The 16349-nt window shown below is 44.9% G+C and overlaps 1 protein-coding gene and 1 non-coding gene across 7 annotated transcripts in view; one reads left to right on the top strand and one right to left on the bottom strand.

The window, feature by feature from the left end:
* Positions 1 to 211: 211 nt before the first annotated feature.
* TRNAL-UAG (transfer RNA leucine (anticodon UAG)) lies at positions 212 to 293 on the bottom strand. The gene has a single exon. It is a non-coding gene; the product is annotated as a tRNA-Leu (tRNA).
* Positions 294 to 1100: 807 nt separating this feature from the next.
* EEF2K (eukaryotic elongation factor 2 kinase) overlaps positions 1101 to 16349 on the top strand; it is a 35304-nt gene continuing 20055 nt past the window's right edge. For 2 of the 6 annotated variants that reach the window (XM_075105072.1, XM_075105069.1), the window contains exons 1-4: positions 4308 to 4429; positions 11523 to 11847; positions 13666 to 13716; positions 15515 to 15615. In XM_075105072.1, the coding sequence (XP_074961173.1) occupies positions 11602 to 11847; positions 13666 to 13716; positions 15515 to 15615 (398 nt within the window). In that variant the 5' untranslated portion in view covers positions 4308 to 4429; positions 11523 to 11601. Of the gene's footprint in view, positions 1420 to 4307; positions 4430 to 11522; positions 11848 to 13665; positions 13717 to 15514; positions 15616 to 16349 lie in introns of those variants that run through there. The other 4 variants (XM_075105075.1, XM_075105073.1, XM_075105070.1 and 1 more) reach the window with 3 other exon arrangements.

The following is a 16349-nucleotide window of genomic DNA, read 5'->3' as shown; positions in this document are numbered from 1 at the left end:
CAAGGAGGAGAAGCCCCTTTCCCCAGTACATACCACAACTTTCTATAATTCGATTTTAACAGGCATGACCGGCCACTCCAGCCCCATCCCCCGAGCGGCCGCGGGCCGCCGGACCCGGCCCGGGAAGGCTATACCGTACCGAACCGTGCCGGCCCCGCTCGCCGCCGGCGCGGCGAAAAGGAGCCGCCGCCGCGGCGCGGCCAAAACAGCTTGGCAGCGGTGGGATTCGAACCCACGCCATCGAAATGACTGGAGCCTAAATCCAGCGCCTTAGACCACTCGGCCACGCTACCGCCTGGGTGCTCAGCCACCCGCCAGGCCTCTTTCAAGGGGGCGGCGCCGCCGCTCTCCCCACCCACCCCCGCACGTTGCCCACCTGCCCTTGCGCTCCCGCCCCGCCCTTCGACGCGGTCGGCCGGCACCCTCGCCTCAGCGGGGACCGCAACTGCCCCGGCGGGCACGGTCTCCGCGCCCCCCACCGGCGGAGGGCTCCGGCCCTGACGCTGCCGGGGACGCTGCCACCGCGGCCCGTTTTCCGCTCCAGGCGTCGCCGGCACCCGCGCGTCCGGTAGGGGGCGCCGCTGCCCCGCGCCGGCTGCACACGTGGCCTGGGCGCCGCCCGCCCTGAGAGCGGGCCCGCGGCCGCCGGCTGGGTAGGCCGGAGCGGAACCCGGCCAGACCCCGGGGCGGCGCCAGCCCCCGGGTCCCGGCTCCCTCCTCCCGCGGGGCGCTTTGTCCGCGGCAGGCGCAGGCCAGGGCTCCGGCAAGGCGCTGCCCGGGGGCCTGTTCCCCGCAGCCTCAGCAGCGGTGGAGAGCCAGCTTGCCCTCAGGAGGGCTTTGGCCCAGCGGCGCGGATGCGCCACCCCAGGGCTGTCCTTGCCATGGCCACGCAGGGACGAGGGCAGCCCTTCAGTGGTGCCTTTGCAGCCGCAAGAGCAGACCTGCACGCGCCTCCCTGCCAGGAAGGGGGCCTGGTCTGCCGCCTGCCCCACAAGCTGGACCTCCCGCCTTCACTCTCAGCTTCTCTCGGGGAGACAGTAGCCCCCCGGCCTGCCACAGCCCAAGTGCTGCCCGCAGACCTGCACACCCCAGAGCTGCCTGCACGCTGTTGTGCTAGTGACCTTCCCAGGCAGCTGCTGGCTTGGCATCACCATATGTCTTCAGCTGAACCATTCCCACCCAAAATGGGAGGCCCCTGGCTGCCTTTATCTCTGTGCTGCCCAACATGGAGCAGTGGAGGCCAGTACAAAGTGCAGCTGGTTGCCAGGGCTGTCCATATGCCGCTTGTTGTCCTGCTGCATTGGTGTCTTGCTTACCTGCTGCTGCCGAGCTCGGGCATGGTGTAAGCAGCTGCTTTTCCTGTCCAACTCAATGAGGGAGCTGGGTTTTGCAACCAGAGCCAGATTCAAGCTGTCACTGGTGAGTAGAAAGACAAATTCTCTTGTTCTGGGAGGCCTGCAGGAGGAATCTGTACAATTACTTTGTGGATGTAGCTAAAAACATCAGGACTAAATGCCATGCAATTAAAACAACACAGAGAAATGATGTCTGCTCATGCTTTTCTTCTTGTAGGAGGTCATGCACTGGTGCTCCAGGAAGTTTTATGCATGTGTATTACATGCATCTACCATATGGCTGAAGTGAGGTTTATGACCAACTGGATTTACTTTATAAGAAAGGACTGTTGTAGGAGTATGTAGGCACACATTGTTGAGAGCATTCTTTTATTTACAGGCAATTTTTCATCTGGATTTTCAAATGAATGCAGAACAAAATTGCTCTGAAAGTTAGCGTTATCTGGGGTATGGTTTCCTTTTTCCTTTCAAAAACTGCAGTTCCCCAGAACAGCAGTTTCTAAACAGAACCTCGTTTAGCACGAGGATACTGGAACTTTACAAGCTTTGGTGCTCTTGGAAAAAATACATATGCATTGAAGACCATACCAGATGGAAGGGTAACACACAAGACTTGCAGGGCACTAATTTCCGAGGCTGCCACTTTAAATTTAATTTTTAATATTTTCAAACAAAATCGTGACTCAAACTCCTTAAGTGTTAAGGATATAACAGGTAACATCTAAATAGAAAACTAAAACTATAAGGTGCAGCATGTCTGGGCTAATATCTAATACCTAATTTCAATATACAGCTTTAGTATTTCATCAAACACGTTTTCATCATCACTGATTGTTCTTTTAAAAAAATGTTATCGAGAAGCCCCAGGCTTAAACCTGCAGATAAGTACACCCTTGCATCAGGGTACCAGAGCTCGCTCACTTAAAAGCATGAGAAATGTGTAGCTTGAGACAGTATAGCCTAGCTAGGTTCCTAAGAGAGCAGAACACTCTCCATGAAGCTTTATAGGATAATACAGCCAAATGCCACTGGGTCCCTTTTAGTCCAAACCAATGCTGTGTATTTACACAAGTTTGAAGCCACTTATTCTTGTGACTTGTTCAGCTGTGCTCATGTATCACATTGGTAACAGTATTCCACCGCTATCAGTAGCCTGCAATAGCAGATGGTGATTTTTTTTTAACCATTATCAACACATTTTTATGCAGTGGGAACCGGGCATCTGGCTTTCACCAGGCCTTCAGAATTAATGTGACAAGTCTGCGCTCTTCCCAGGCCCTGCTGTGAGGCACCCCAATCGCAGCCCTGCCGTGTGCTGCTCTCCCCAGGATGCTCAGCTGGGCTGCCTGCAGAATGAGAAATGGGGAGATGCACATTCTGGTGCTGATGGGGCAAAACCACTCAGTTTTCAGTAGTTGTTAATATTTACAACAGTGGTTTGCAGCTGGTAGATGACTAGGACCTCAGAGGTTTTCTGCACAATCCACAAACGTTGTAAACGTGTTTAATTTGAGCTTAAACTCTGCAGGAATTTGAGGCTACTCAGAAATGTGCGTGTAGGAAGTGGCATTAAATGGAGGCTCAGTCAAGGCTCCCCTTTACATTCACAAACAAGGGCTGCACCTTCAGCATAGTGCTGGAAATTGCTACCAAAATTACAGGTACCCTCAAATCTTAGGTGGCGTTCCTGCACGCACGTGCCACTCCCTCCAGTCCCCAAGCTAAGATAGAGTTTAATCCATGTAAGTAATGGTGGTGGCAGGCGGGTGTTCCTGGCAGAGAGTCAGAGCATCTGCTCTGTGTTTTTAATTAAATGTTAGTAGTCATCTTCCTGAAGATTATCTCTGCGCTAGTGTTGCAGCAGCATTTCTCTGTATTCCCTCCCTCTTTGGAGAGCACAGGGGTTGTGCATTCTTCTGTCTGTGATGCCACAAGAGACCGTCTGTCATAAAGGTCGTACTCACATCTTCCAGTCTCGGTTTTGTAACCCCTGCTCATGGTAAAAAGCACTAACGAGGATTATTTACATGAAAAAATGATTCAACAACAGTAAAAGTGGCAGACCCTTTGCAGGCCGCCAAGTAGTACAATTAAGCCAGAACCTATTTACATTAATTTCCATGTAACCCATGAAAGGATAAGGAGTTTAAATTTTCTACAAATTCTAGCTTGAGGAAAAACTTCAATGTGGGCGTTTTCAACCCAGAAAACCAATGTTTTAGGAAGAAAGCAAATGAGGGTGATCTGAAGAAATCTGAAGCCTTTGGAACTTGCAATCTGGTGCACACTTCTACCATTTCTCATCGGTAAATGGAGCACCGTGCTATTTAGCTGAAACGGCCAACCTGAGGTGCACGGAGCCCCCACGGTCACTGCCTGTCTGCTCCCTGCCTTCCCCCAGGGTCTTCGGGAGGGCTGCTGTGCGGTGGGCCCTTCCCGTGGGAGCACCTGCCCCGGGAAGCCCACCTTTCGGCTCCAAACCCAAAGGAAGCAGAAACGGAAGGAAACTCGGATGCCGCTCCTGTGAGCGGGGCTCAGGAGACCTGGCTTCGTGCGGGTTCTAGCGCAGCCACTTTCCCTCCTGCTCCCTCTCTCCCGGGATTCCCCCGTCTCTAACACCTAGCAGTGCTAATCGGGGGGTTTCTCCTCGAATTTTCAATGGTTTTTTTTCTCAGAGGAAAAAAGCGTCTGGGAGCGCGCCAGCTCGGTATAAGGCTACCAGCGGGCCGCAAACACCCCCCAGCCGCTAAGACGAGCGGGAGGCGCCGCTCCTGCAGGCGGAGGGCGGGAAGGCGGTCGCACCGCGGCTGGTGAGGGGCGGCACCGCGGCTGGTGAGGGGCGGCACCGCGGCTGGTGAGGGGCGGCACCGCGGCTGGTGAGGGGCGGCACCGCGGCTGGTGAGGGGCGGCACCGCCTCCCGTCAGCCGGGCGGCCCCGCTGCCCGCCTCCCGCCTCCCCTCAGCGGCGCGGCTGCGCGCGTGCCTGCCGTGGGCCGGGCGGCGGCGGCGCGGTGGCCGTGGGGTTGCTCCGCTCCTCACCGGCGGGGGCGGCAGGTTTGGACTGCGCTAACTCGGTAGGTGCCTTGGCGCTGCGGGGCCGACACAGGCCGGGGATCGGGTCCGCGAGGGCTGTCGCAGGCTGCTCGCGGGGTGGAGTGCGGAGGGCGGAATGGGCGTTTTTAATTACAGAAAATAGCGAACAACTTAGCGGTTAGAGCCTGTAAGAGGCCGGTGGCCAAACCGTGAGCTTCTGCGGTGACCTAAAAATAACCTGATATTTTTGTATTGGGCAGCGCTCCTGCACTTACGCCTGGAGATAATTGTTTCATCCATGTATCTTCCCAGGACAGTGCAAATAATTTTAGACCATGCCCAGTTTTAAAGTCCCAAAATCCTGTTCCTAACTGCAGAACAGCCCAAGAGGAGGACAGGGCCGGGGTGCACAGAGCGATGGTGGGCACTGGTGGCCCACAGGCACGTGAAGGGCAAGGCGAGTACATGGTTACAGCCTGTAATGGTCTCTAGGACTTTTCATATCTGGATAGTTCTTCAAATGCCTCAATATGCATAAAGCATGGGGTTGATGAACAACATAGAGTACTGAGCAAGTGCTTACAAAAAGTCAGTGATACTTAATTGTTCGGTGTGTTTAAAGCCAGTTGAAATAACAAAGCTATTATTGGCAATGGAAGGACATATTAAAGTTATCTCGAAAGTTCCTTTTCTGTCCTTCTATACCCTCATGTTTTGGCTACCGCTAACATAGTATCTGTTTGCATGTTTGGCAGAAGGGTAGACTTGACTCAGAAGGGCCATTTCTGTGATATACTGCTTGCAACTCCAAAATCCATTTCAGTGTTTGAAGCCACAGTGCGTTTCCTTGCATGGGGTTTTAAGTCTCAAATGTTTCATACTCTGGGCTGGTGCAGACGAACTCTCCCATTCGCCTCATGGATTTTGCATTATTGCTCTGTAACTCTGTCTGGCTAATGCAACGCATTTTCTCAGCTGTGCTTGCAGACAAGACTGGATGTGATTTGTGCCATGGTGTTTGCAGTAGTGACACACTGGAAGGGCCCTGAAGTAAAGGCTTCTTTCTCATTAGAAGATATGTACTTGATAAGAACAGGTTTGTCAAAGGTAGCAAGTGAGTTGAGACATTTCTGGGTGTTTGTTTTTTATCAGAGCTGTTACTTTGACTCAATAAACCTGTTTTCTTACCAGTGTGTGGTGCAGATGAGTATAAATGTTTGCTTTACAAGGGTCGGTTGGGTGTTTGGAGAGTGCAGTAGTTTTGTAACGTGCTACAGGATGTTAATGTAGCAGTGGGGTTGTTCTGGACCATGTTATGCAGCTTTGTGTCTCTAGTTCATAAAGATGATAACAATACATTGTAAGGTGCACAGCCTGTATAGTTGCTTAGGTTAAATTTCAAATCTGTATTTTAAAGTAATGTTAATCTGAAAAAAAAAAAAAACCCAAAACCCCAATTTCTCTCTTAAAAGAAGAAACTGCTGGTTGCTGTTACAGGTATCCTCCTAGATGGCTTTAGCTGATATGGTATTAAACCAAAAGGGATTTGCTATTATACCAGGGAGAGGGGGATTATTCTTGGTTGAATGCTTCTCTGCAAGAGAAGGTGGGACTTCCTCTGTTCTAGGGCAGTTCCTGTTCCCCTGTCCTGTGCTAAAGTGGTGCAGAGGGCTGTGTCTGAGCTGAAACAGCCACTGAGAAGTAGCTGCTGATGCTCCAGTTGTTCCTTTTGCTGACTAGAGTAGAGCATTCCTATTGCTCAGTTCTTTGGGATGAATTAAGGCAGGTTTCAATGCCGAGGCAGCTGTGAGGTCCTGCTGAAGGGTCCTGCCAAGTCAGGAATGTTTTGTAACAACAGACACCCTACAAGAAACAAGTCATGTTTTATCAGCACTGTGATGTGAATTTTCCCCTCTGTTTATCTGTGTTTGCATATGCATTGTGCTTGGCAACACAGTGGATTGTCCTTGCAAGTCGCCTGCCCCTGCTGGTGGTGTGACTCTTGGATGTAAAGGCAAGGGAAAGAAAAGTACTTCAGACAGGCATTGGAAAAGCCACCAAAATTATGAGAGATTTGAGCAGATTTAATAACTGACTGTATTTTAGATTATCTTTGTTTTGAATCACATAGTACAAGGTTGATTAACAAAATGGAATAAATTTTCTAAGTAGATTGGAGTGGGTATTTTAAATTACAGCTTGTGTGTGATAATGCAGGCTTGCAGGCTAGGTTCCGTGCTGTGTGACTCTCTCTGCTGCTTAGCCCTAGGAAAGCTTCTGTAACGGGTCTTAAAGACTAAGGGTTCCTAGATAGTGCACCTTTATGCCATGATGCAAAAGCACAGAATATAAGCCTTGGGATGAAGCTCAGGCTTTTTATAGGGCTTTTGGTCAAATAAACTGTGATGTTTAGAGCAGTGTTTGTGGAGTTTAAAGTTTGGTTATTGAATTCTGTTTTAAAGAGCATGTTATGTGAGGACAATTTTTAGTAAATACACTTCCAAAGTAAACACCGCAAGTCCTTTACAAGAAGTATGGTTCCAAGAAAAACGGACAGAGTTTTATAAACACTATTAACTTTAAATACAAACTGATTTGTGTGATGATGATCTATTTACACAGTAAATCACAGACATCATGAATGTTTGCAACCATTGCTGCATAAACATGTGTTCTTGTTGCTGCTTCTTCCCAACTGCCTCAGACCTGATGGATCTGTTGGTGTATATTTGACTTGAGTAGCAGAAATAAGTGCAGGACAGCAGCTGTGGGTAATGAGGCTAGTCCTGTGCTACAGTATATCCTGGAGTTAGTCCTGTACTTGAAGCATCATTTTACATCTGCTCTTCATGTGTGCCTGACAAGCAGTAGAGGTTAATGTTCTCAAATACTTGTTAGACTCTAGTAAGATGATCGCAGTAAAAATCGTGGTGGCAACTGAGGATACCTTCCCCTTCCAGTTACGTGCTACTGCCTCGTTCCAGAAATGACAGCTTTCGTGTGGTCTTTGCCAGAAAATCAGATTATGTGAATGCTCCAAAGCTGCTTCAGTGCCAAGTCAGATGAGTTGGCTCAGACCTCCTTCAGCAGAGGTTTACTGAAGCTGATGCTGCCTGATACAGGTGGAGTTCTGGTGTTACCTGTGTTGCCAGCTAAGCTTTGGGAATGTTACCTCTGTCAGAAAGTCAGTAAGCAACAATATAATGTTGCTGGTGAAAGCTGTCGTACATTAAGGCACTGTTTTTGTGGTGACTGTCTTCTCAGTAGCTGTGGTGTAAGGTCTGCAGCTATGAATGCTGCTGTAGGGGTGTATTTATCTGGTACTTTTTCATGGAGACAGGAGGTTGGATATGCACAGAGCTGAAGCGTAACAGTGAAGCAAAGCTGAAAACCTTGTTTTATAGTTGTCTAGCTGGGTGAAAATCCCTGATTTGTCTGGTTGCGTGAGGTTGCTCTAGAACTAAGCAATTGATGGGACACTTCTAAGTGTCTGCTTTAAGTTGTGTGCTGTTGCACAGCCAGCATCAGGGCTGAATTTTGAAAATACTAACTAACCCTCACTTCTGTAGGTGCAGGTATTTGCAAAGTATCTATGTAGACTTCCTATTCCAAAGGCTTTGATCATTCCTACCTCTAATTTTTCTAGCTTGTAGAACAGATGATACTTCCGTTAGATGGATATCAGAAGGAAGGGTGATACTTACATAATATTGAAAACAAATTAATTGCAATAGTCTCTAAGCTCAAATCGTTGTTTTCAGGGCTCCAGGACCAAAAGGACTTTAAGCTATATGTCGTGTGGAACAAATCAAGATACGCTGCTTTGTGTAGTCTACTTCTGCCTTGTGCTTGAGAACAAAGCAGGCAGACCTGACTGTAGTATACTTACAGTACCCATCTGAAGAACCAGCAAAATTCACTGAAGCAGACTTTCCAGCAAATATTTGTTTAAATGTAGCTAAATCTGTGTGAAGATTTCAGTGATTATTTTGCATTCATTTAACCCCTTCCTGTATTTCATGCAGCAGAGCAATGTGAGTAATCAAAGCTTAAAATGAGGATAAAATATTCCCATTAATTTGAGTGGGTCCAGGAGTTTGTGCTTGTGCTACTGGTTTCTGACTGCTTCAAAGAAAATACCCTTAAGCGCTGGTAGTGTTTTAAGAATCATGGTATGGTTTGTAAACATTATTTATTATTTTTAAGGAGAAAAATGTACAGTAAAATCAAGCAGTAGTCCAGTCCCTTGCATGTCCCTTTCCAGCCTTCCCTGGGTAGGCCTACACTGTCTTTTTGTTCTGATGAGAAAAGTGCTTCTAAAGTGACTCTCCTGATCATCTCAGCTCACTGCACTTTGATTCATGTTGAAATGCAGTATCAGAGCTTGCAAGCTAAACTCCTGTGCATGAAAATTAACTGGAGAAAATAGCACAGCCACTGGTGGTGTCCACTCCCTGAGACCAGACTAGAGTTAGCATGAAGTAAATCAGAAGGTGAATGGTGAGGATGTCAGACCCTCAGTGCAACTGTGCTGCTTTACAGACCTGCCCCCAGTTCACCACAGTACTTGTGGTGTGGAGGAAGTTGTGTTGTGTTGATACCCCCTGGGTTCTTGTCCAGGCGTTAGATTCTTCTGGTGAGTCAGGTTGTTCTTTGCTGTTAGCTTGGTCATGATCAGATTTGCTGATTGACCTTAGCATGAATAAAAATGCAACAGGAAACAGTGGAGTGACCTGGAAAGCTCCAAGCAGGATACGGTCATAGGGGAATCAGTCCTATGTTGTGGTATGCTCAATAGAAGAAACAGTTAATGAAAGTGTGTGTCAGAAAGATTATTTCTCTTCATTTTGTATGTTCTCTTTAGTGTGGTCTGAGCTTTTGGTGTGATTGGGTATTAAAGTCATTACAGAAAGTTATTAAATTTGGCAAAGACAGGTGTTACAGACTTCAGGAAATGACTCTGAAACCTAGAGTCAGTGCAATTAATGAAAACAGAGTATCAGAAAATGTGAACTATCAGCAATTAGTAAAACATGAATAGGGATGGATTGTTGTTCTGTGAAGGTTTCTTTGCTCTTTGAAGCAGATGGTATTAGGTGAATCATGGACCTGTTCCACACTGGCTCTTCATACCTTCCTCGATAGCCAGAAGCCTCCATAGACATGTACTTGATAGTGCGAGTGGGAAGAGGACAAAAATTCAGAGGTAAAAAAGACCTTGAAGTGCAAGAGTATCCGGGAAATAAGCTGGCAGTGTGGAAAGGGAGCCTGAGCTATAGAGAAGCACTGTGAAGCAAAGGCATCACACTGAACAGGAGGCGGGGATGCTGGCAGGTAACACCAGTTTCCTACTCAGGCATATATCCCTAGCCATCTGCTTGGCAGCATATGTTATATATGATGGGCCCTTGCACAGGAAGTGCAGTGCTACTCTACTCCAGGGGTATCACGGCCACCTGCCTCCTTGTGTGCCAGAGGCCTCCTTGCCAAAGCTGTGTTGTGGGGTAGAAGGGGGAGACTTTATAGGTCTAGAAACTGGCACACTCTTCTCTCTGAAAGTCTGCGTTGGCGTCCTGCTGCCAGTGGCTCTGAACTGTGAAATGTGGAAGGAGGGAAACTGTTTGCATCTGTATGGCTGGTAATGTGTGAAAGACACCATGTTCGCCTTCCGTAGCCTGGGACTGTAGGAATTTATTTCTGTTTGAGTTCTGCTGAATCATCACAAACTGTTTCTTGGATGGAGGCTGCTGGGCACATTCCTGTTGTAAGATCTCCAGGGGTGGAACCTGAGCTTCCGGAAAAATATTTCCATGATTCACCTATCTTCTCTTATAACACGTTGGGCTGTGCAGTGTCTGTGCTCTGCCTCCCTGAAACTGGTGTCACTAACTTGGAAAAGGTACACTGATGGGAGGCTTTGCAGAGCTGCAGTTTTGGTACCCATATGGAACTCCCCCTATTGTTTACTCTAACATTGTTTAATGTGTCAGAAGGCCTCAGTGGAATCTTTAACTAGAATGTCACCTTCAGGGCTTAGAAATAGTTGATCAGATTTTAATAAAACCCCATGACCTATCTGCCTCACACTGTTGCTTTTACTTTCAATTTGCTTAGTTTACTTCGGAGCTAGGACCCAGGAGAAGCCAAACCCTACCTATTCTATTCTCTTAGGATCGAGGAAGCTACTAAAAAGTGACAAAATCAAGCTTTCTAAACTCTTTGGAAAAGAACTACTAACTAGAGAGAGAATATTTTTTTCTTTAAGCAAACACATCTTAGACTTGATGCTGTTGAGCGGACTGCCTTGTCTGCTGTCTTTGGAGTTGGAAGATGATTGTTTAGATCATACAAGAGTGGTCCAAAGTGAAATCCCTTCACAGAGTGTAAAAGACAGAAGGGTTGAGGTACCCCTTACACGTACCTCCTCTTGTCTCTGTAGTCTACTAGTGACTGCACTTGGGCAGCAGCAGCGGCATGGCAGGCCTCCTTTCTTGGCCTCTCTTGTACTTTGTCCTTGCGAGGACGTCCTGGGTAGCCTGGGCAACATGCTGCACTTTCAGCAGCATGCTTTCCACTGTGGACCATTGGCTGTACGTGAGCTAAAAGCCAGCTTAAATCTTGGCAGTGGTGGGACAATTTTCTACGTTGTCCTAATAATACTTTCTAACTCCTTTGGCTGTTGATTTGTATGCAATATCCTTGAGAAGACTTTTCCTGAAAAAATTTGAAAACCCGACTGTGGTGTTCGAGGTAGAACTCCGTCAAGTTTCTAAGACCAGTGTTGTGAAACTCAGCATTTCAGGTAAGGAAGAATAAAAACATTGAGGGGAAGAGATAGGAGCATTAGCAAATGTCAGCCATAGGCAGCAGGTGGTGTTTGTGGTCCCTCAGATTTTATAGTATTGTTCTATACTTGGTTATCATCTTTTCTCAGTCACGCAGCAATTTAAAAACTGAGTGTGTTCTGGAAACCCAGATCTAGCACTGAGGTGTTCAAAAACACATGTAGGTACTTAGGGATCATTTTTATAGAGCCATATGCAAATGATTTTTTTCTGCCAGTGTGCTGACATCAGTTTCATGCATAATTTGTTCCTTTAATAACCTCTTTCTGTTTTTTTCTCTCCCTCCCAGTTTCTTCCCTCTATTTGCATGTGTGTTGGAATAGTGGCTGTTTTAATCGCTGCAGGAGTTAAACCAGCCTCCCACAAACATGGCAGACGAGGACCTTATTTTTCGAATGGAAGGGATTGATAATGCTGGATCGACTACAGCAAACTCTGGAAATTATCTTGATGCTGATAGTGATGATGAAGACAATTATTTTATCTGTCCAATAACTGATGATCCAGTTTCTAGCAAGTCTGCCAGTATCAAAGTTGACAATTATTTTAGAAACTTAGCAAAAGCTGAACAGTACAGTTCAAGCTCTTCTCCTAGGAACTCATTTAACTTTAAGGTAAGTGTTGGCTCCAGCCTTCAATAAGGTTTTGGTTTTACTTAGTTGCCACAAGAGATTATCTAGCTGCTTCATCTCTTGTAATTAACACTTTTCAATGAAAAAATACATCTGTTTTTTCCAGACTTGCAGTTAATTCTATTAAGCCAATAGTCTGACACTGCCATTGAATTGCTTACTCTCCCTTTTAGTTCAGTGGGAGATTTTCATCTACAAAGGTAGCAGATTCCAGGCGAACAATTCACTGCTATTATGATCAAACCATTTAAAAAGCAATACATTGATTGGGAGATTTAAAAGATGATACTTACTGTAAGATAAATTGGGGCCCAGCAGAAGATACTTTATTCTGGATTTTGCCAAGCAGAGTTAACAGTCCATAATATTTTTATTTAGACAAATAAAATTGTAAATTATGAAATTGTAATGATAGGTTTTTAGGTTATAGTTCCTTCTTAGGGAGCTTTTAACACGTTGACTCTCATGCTTGGGCATGAAGTGTCACTATGGCTGTAGTTCCTGACAGAGTACTTGAGCAGTATCTGACCTTTTTGAAACGAATGGCAATCACAGCATTGCAGAGGGGTCAAAGGGGCCGTAACTGGGGCTTCCTTGGCAGTGTGTCCTGTGTCACTTGGCTCCCTTTGCACAGGACAGGACAGGTGATGGAACTTCAAGAATGCAAGTGACATTCACTCTATAGGTTAGATATTCCAAGAATGCACCATTTGTGGTAAACTGGGATGTCTTTTAGGTTTTGTCTAAACTAGGATTTAATGTGTTTTATAAACACGTTTCTTGTTATAAATATTAACGTGTTACTTATTTAATAGATGCTCTAAAGCCTTGGTTATGCCTAATGCATGCTTTATTCCTGGAGAGATACCAGATGGTTTATTTCAGTCAGCTAACATATTAAGTAACATATTAAAAGTGAAACTGTCTTATCTGCAGTAAGGTTTTTACCAAGGCTAGTTAAGAGAAATATTGAAAGGTATATGTTCCTACGGAAGGTGAAGAGTAAAAATTTAGTTATAAGAGGGGACAGATTTTAGCCTATGTCATGCTGAGCAAGTTAGGACCCGATAGGGAGCTTAGTCTTCATTTGTGTGTATGTTTTAGCATGTACTAAACACTTGCCTCTGGGTTTGCAGCGTGAGTTCTGACTCATGTGGCCTGAGATAAAACTGATAAAGACTTAAGAAACTGCAGTTATTTCCTTCTTCCTAAGCTATCGTGTTGCTTCTGCAGAATATATACGCCCATGCTTTGGGCTTCACAAAGTTTAGTTTGGCATTTTAGCTCCTATCACAGGTAAAATGCATTGGATTGAGATGTAGAGCAAGCAAATCTCCATCTGCTGCTTAAGCTGGAGAAATGGTGACTTCCAACACACAGTGAAGCAGCCAGCCAGCACTGATAACATCTTAAACTACCACAGCTTGGTCTGATCAGAGTCTAGCTTGCAGACCCCAAAGCTAATGGCAGTGTGGGCCATTGATAATGAAATGCAGAGACAGAAGTGTTACTATTAACTCTCTGCCTTTAAACAGGACTCAGCAATGTTTAATTAGCTAGTTAATAGGCAAGACCCTTTTAACACATTTTCAAATAAAAAAAATTGCCAACGTACTTCAGTAGTTTTGTTCACAGCTGTTCTAAAAATGAACTTAAATTAGGAATATAAATTGAAAAGTGGCTTTTAAGTGAAAAAATATTTTCTTTTTTTTAATTAACAAAGAGAACAGAGACTCTTTGTCAATCATTTGTCTTATGACATGTATTTTCCTACTTTTATGTTTCTCATGCATCCTTTAGAATGACACACAGCATCGTTCTAAGCACGGCTCTGTGGTTGACCATAGACGGGTAGGTTAAAAAGAAAATGTGAACGCCATATCTAATAGATGCATTAAGATTTTTGTTTTGGGTTTTTTTTTTTCCTTTTATGGCCTTTTTTGTTCATTATTTTATTGTCTGGGAGAACTGCTTGCCTCAGCCCATAAAAGTCATGAAGTCAAAACTAAAAAAAGATATCTGTTAAATGAGATAATACCCATCTTTTTTTCTCTACCCTGAAATATCGCTTCTTTTAAAGTGCATATCTGTAGTTGTTTCTTCACAGTATTTCCTACTGTGGGACAAGTAGGATGCAAGACCACTACTTAGTCTGTGTGGCAGCCATATGCCTACAGCAGGAAAAAAATGGCACTGTTAGCACCATTTCCGTGAAGTCCAACTTCTGCTTGTTTGAAGATTAGAACGCGGCTTTTGTACAAAGGACCTCACAAAATCAAGCACAGTTAATTTATTTAAATCATTACCTAGCATGCACACAGATCACCTTTTGGAGAGGGACCCTGCTCAAGAATGATTTGACATAGATAACTGACCAAGCAATTCTACCTGTTTCTGTCTCTCCCTCTTTCCTTCATACATATTCAGGTATGGAAGTTCCCAGGTCCATATGAAATACGTATCATCACACGATCTGAGGCAACTTCATTTTCTTATGAAACATGTAGGAACTCTTTCTCAGCAAGTCCTTCAAACTTGTTTTGCTTATTGTAGTATTGTGTTCATTTTGTGGTTTTATTGTCAGAAAGGGGAGCATTTAAATTGTTTGCAAGGTATGCAGTATTGTGGCTAAAATAAAAATAAACATGAACAATTTAAAAGCTCAGCTGCTTCAAAAAGTTCCTTGATGTCATTGCTGACACCAGTTTATCCTGTATTTTTTAAAAGTTTTGACTGAGATTTAAATTCCAACGGGGAAAAAAAAACCCCAATATTTTAAAAATTACTGTTTCTGCATACTTGAAATTCAGTCACAGAGGCAGTAACAAAACCTCAGAGCTCGGTGTGTCTGTACTGGTAGGGGTGCAGAGTGGCCTTTTCTTGTGCTCACCTTGTGGAAGGTATTTGGCACATCACAGGATCATATCTGCAGTTCTCTTGGAACAGTACAATGTAAAAAGAGGGAGATCAAAGTGTTAAGAGAAAAGCAGCCAAAGTGACTGGTAGAGAAAGACTGTTTATATTCCAGAAAACGCTTTTGATTTTTTTTACTGTTGAAATGGTGGAGATTGAAATAGCTACTTATCTGGAATTGTTATAATAATCCATTTTTACAACATTCTAATTTCTTCTTTCTTATGCTGAGCACAGTTCGGGGGCCTTGGGGTTTACAGAACTTTTTTTCTTCATCCATATTGCTCTATCGCTAATGGACTTTTTTACACCTACACTGCCAGTATATGCTGTTAGTTACAAGAAGTTAAAAATCAAAACAGTAAAAGTGAATTAATATAATCTGGTTGTGCCTTATCACTAATTGCCGTGTATGTTAGACATATTTGCAAATTACAACAGGTTTTGCAAATTGTTTGGTATATACTAGACCAGATTCTATTCTCAGTAACTTTATGGCAGTGCAGATTGAACTGAAACCTGATGCTTTATAGTTCTGAACTGTGTTTCATTAAACCTGAAGCTATAAAATGTCAGGGTGGTCTTCTGTACTGCTTGGTCCCTGCTGTGAATAGTGCTTTGGGGGTTGTGTAGTTGCATATCTTCGTAGCATTGGGATCCTGATGTGCTCTGGAAAATGCTGTTGTTGTGAGTTGCTGCTGATTATAAATAACCTGCCAATTTGTAACTTCTTCAGGAAACATGGAAACATGCTATTCAGAAAGCTAAGCACATGCCTGATCCATGGGCAGAATTTCATCTTGAGGACATTGAGACAGAGCAAGCCACTCGGTACAGGTCTGTGGGTCTTTCTGCTTTTAATGCTGTTGTTAAACAGAACGTGCTGCTTTATGAAAGGGCTGTGTTTGTGTAGCGCAGAATATGCGTATCTACATGGCTGAAGAACTTTCAATAATGCCCAAAATAAGTGTGTCTTAACTGAATCACCGAGGAATATGTAAATTCTGCATATCATCAAAAAGCAAACCTTTCAGCAAACCTGTGTCACGTTCTTTCTCTCTCTCCCACCTAAGTACTATCTGAGTTTCACCATGTAGACAGGAAATGAGGCTGAGAAGTATTTTCTAGCTGATTTATTAATGCTGTAAACTTAATCTAATAAGGAAATGAATCCCAATAAAGAGGCAGCATACTCAGTTTAAATAGTTTAGAAAAAAAAGCAACATAACGCTCTGTGCCTTTCCCAAAATAGCAGTTTTACTGTTGCTTGTCCATGCAGTATTGCTGCATGTGGCTGGAATTTAAATCCTTATAAAGCCCAGAATAGCTCAGCATGGTGTACATGCTGAAACTGAGTTTGGCACTTAAACTGTTCTCAGTGTTTTAGCACAGGCTTTGACAAAACGTTTCCCCTACTGACACAGGTTTCTGGGTGGAAGGGGTAGGAGTTAGAGGCCAGTTAATTACCACTTAGCATCAGTGTCTGGGGACGCCTCCCTTCCAATCACATAACCCTGTCATGCAGTGAGTGCTCTTCTTCCCCATAGACTGCATCTGTCCCTGGTTAGCAC

The sequence above is a fragment of the Phalacrocorax aristotelis genome, chromosome 10 (genome assembly GCF_949628215.1).
Source record: "Phalacrocorax aristotelis chromosome 10, bGulAri2.1, whole genome shotgun sequence".
In the NCBI taxonomy this organism is placed as follows: Eukaryota; Metazoa; Chordata; class Aves; order Suliformes; family Phalacrocoracidae; genus Phalacrocorax; species Phalacrocorax aristotelis.
The sequence above is the reverse complement of the archived record's forward strand: the minus strand, read 5'-3'. Positions and strand labels throughout refer to the sequence as shown.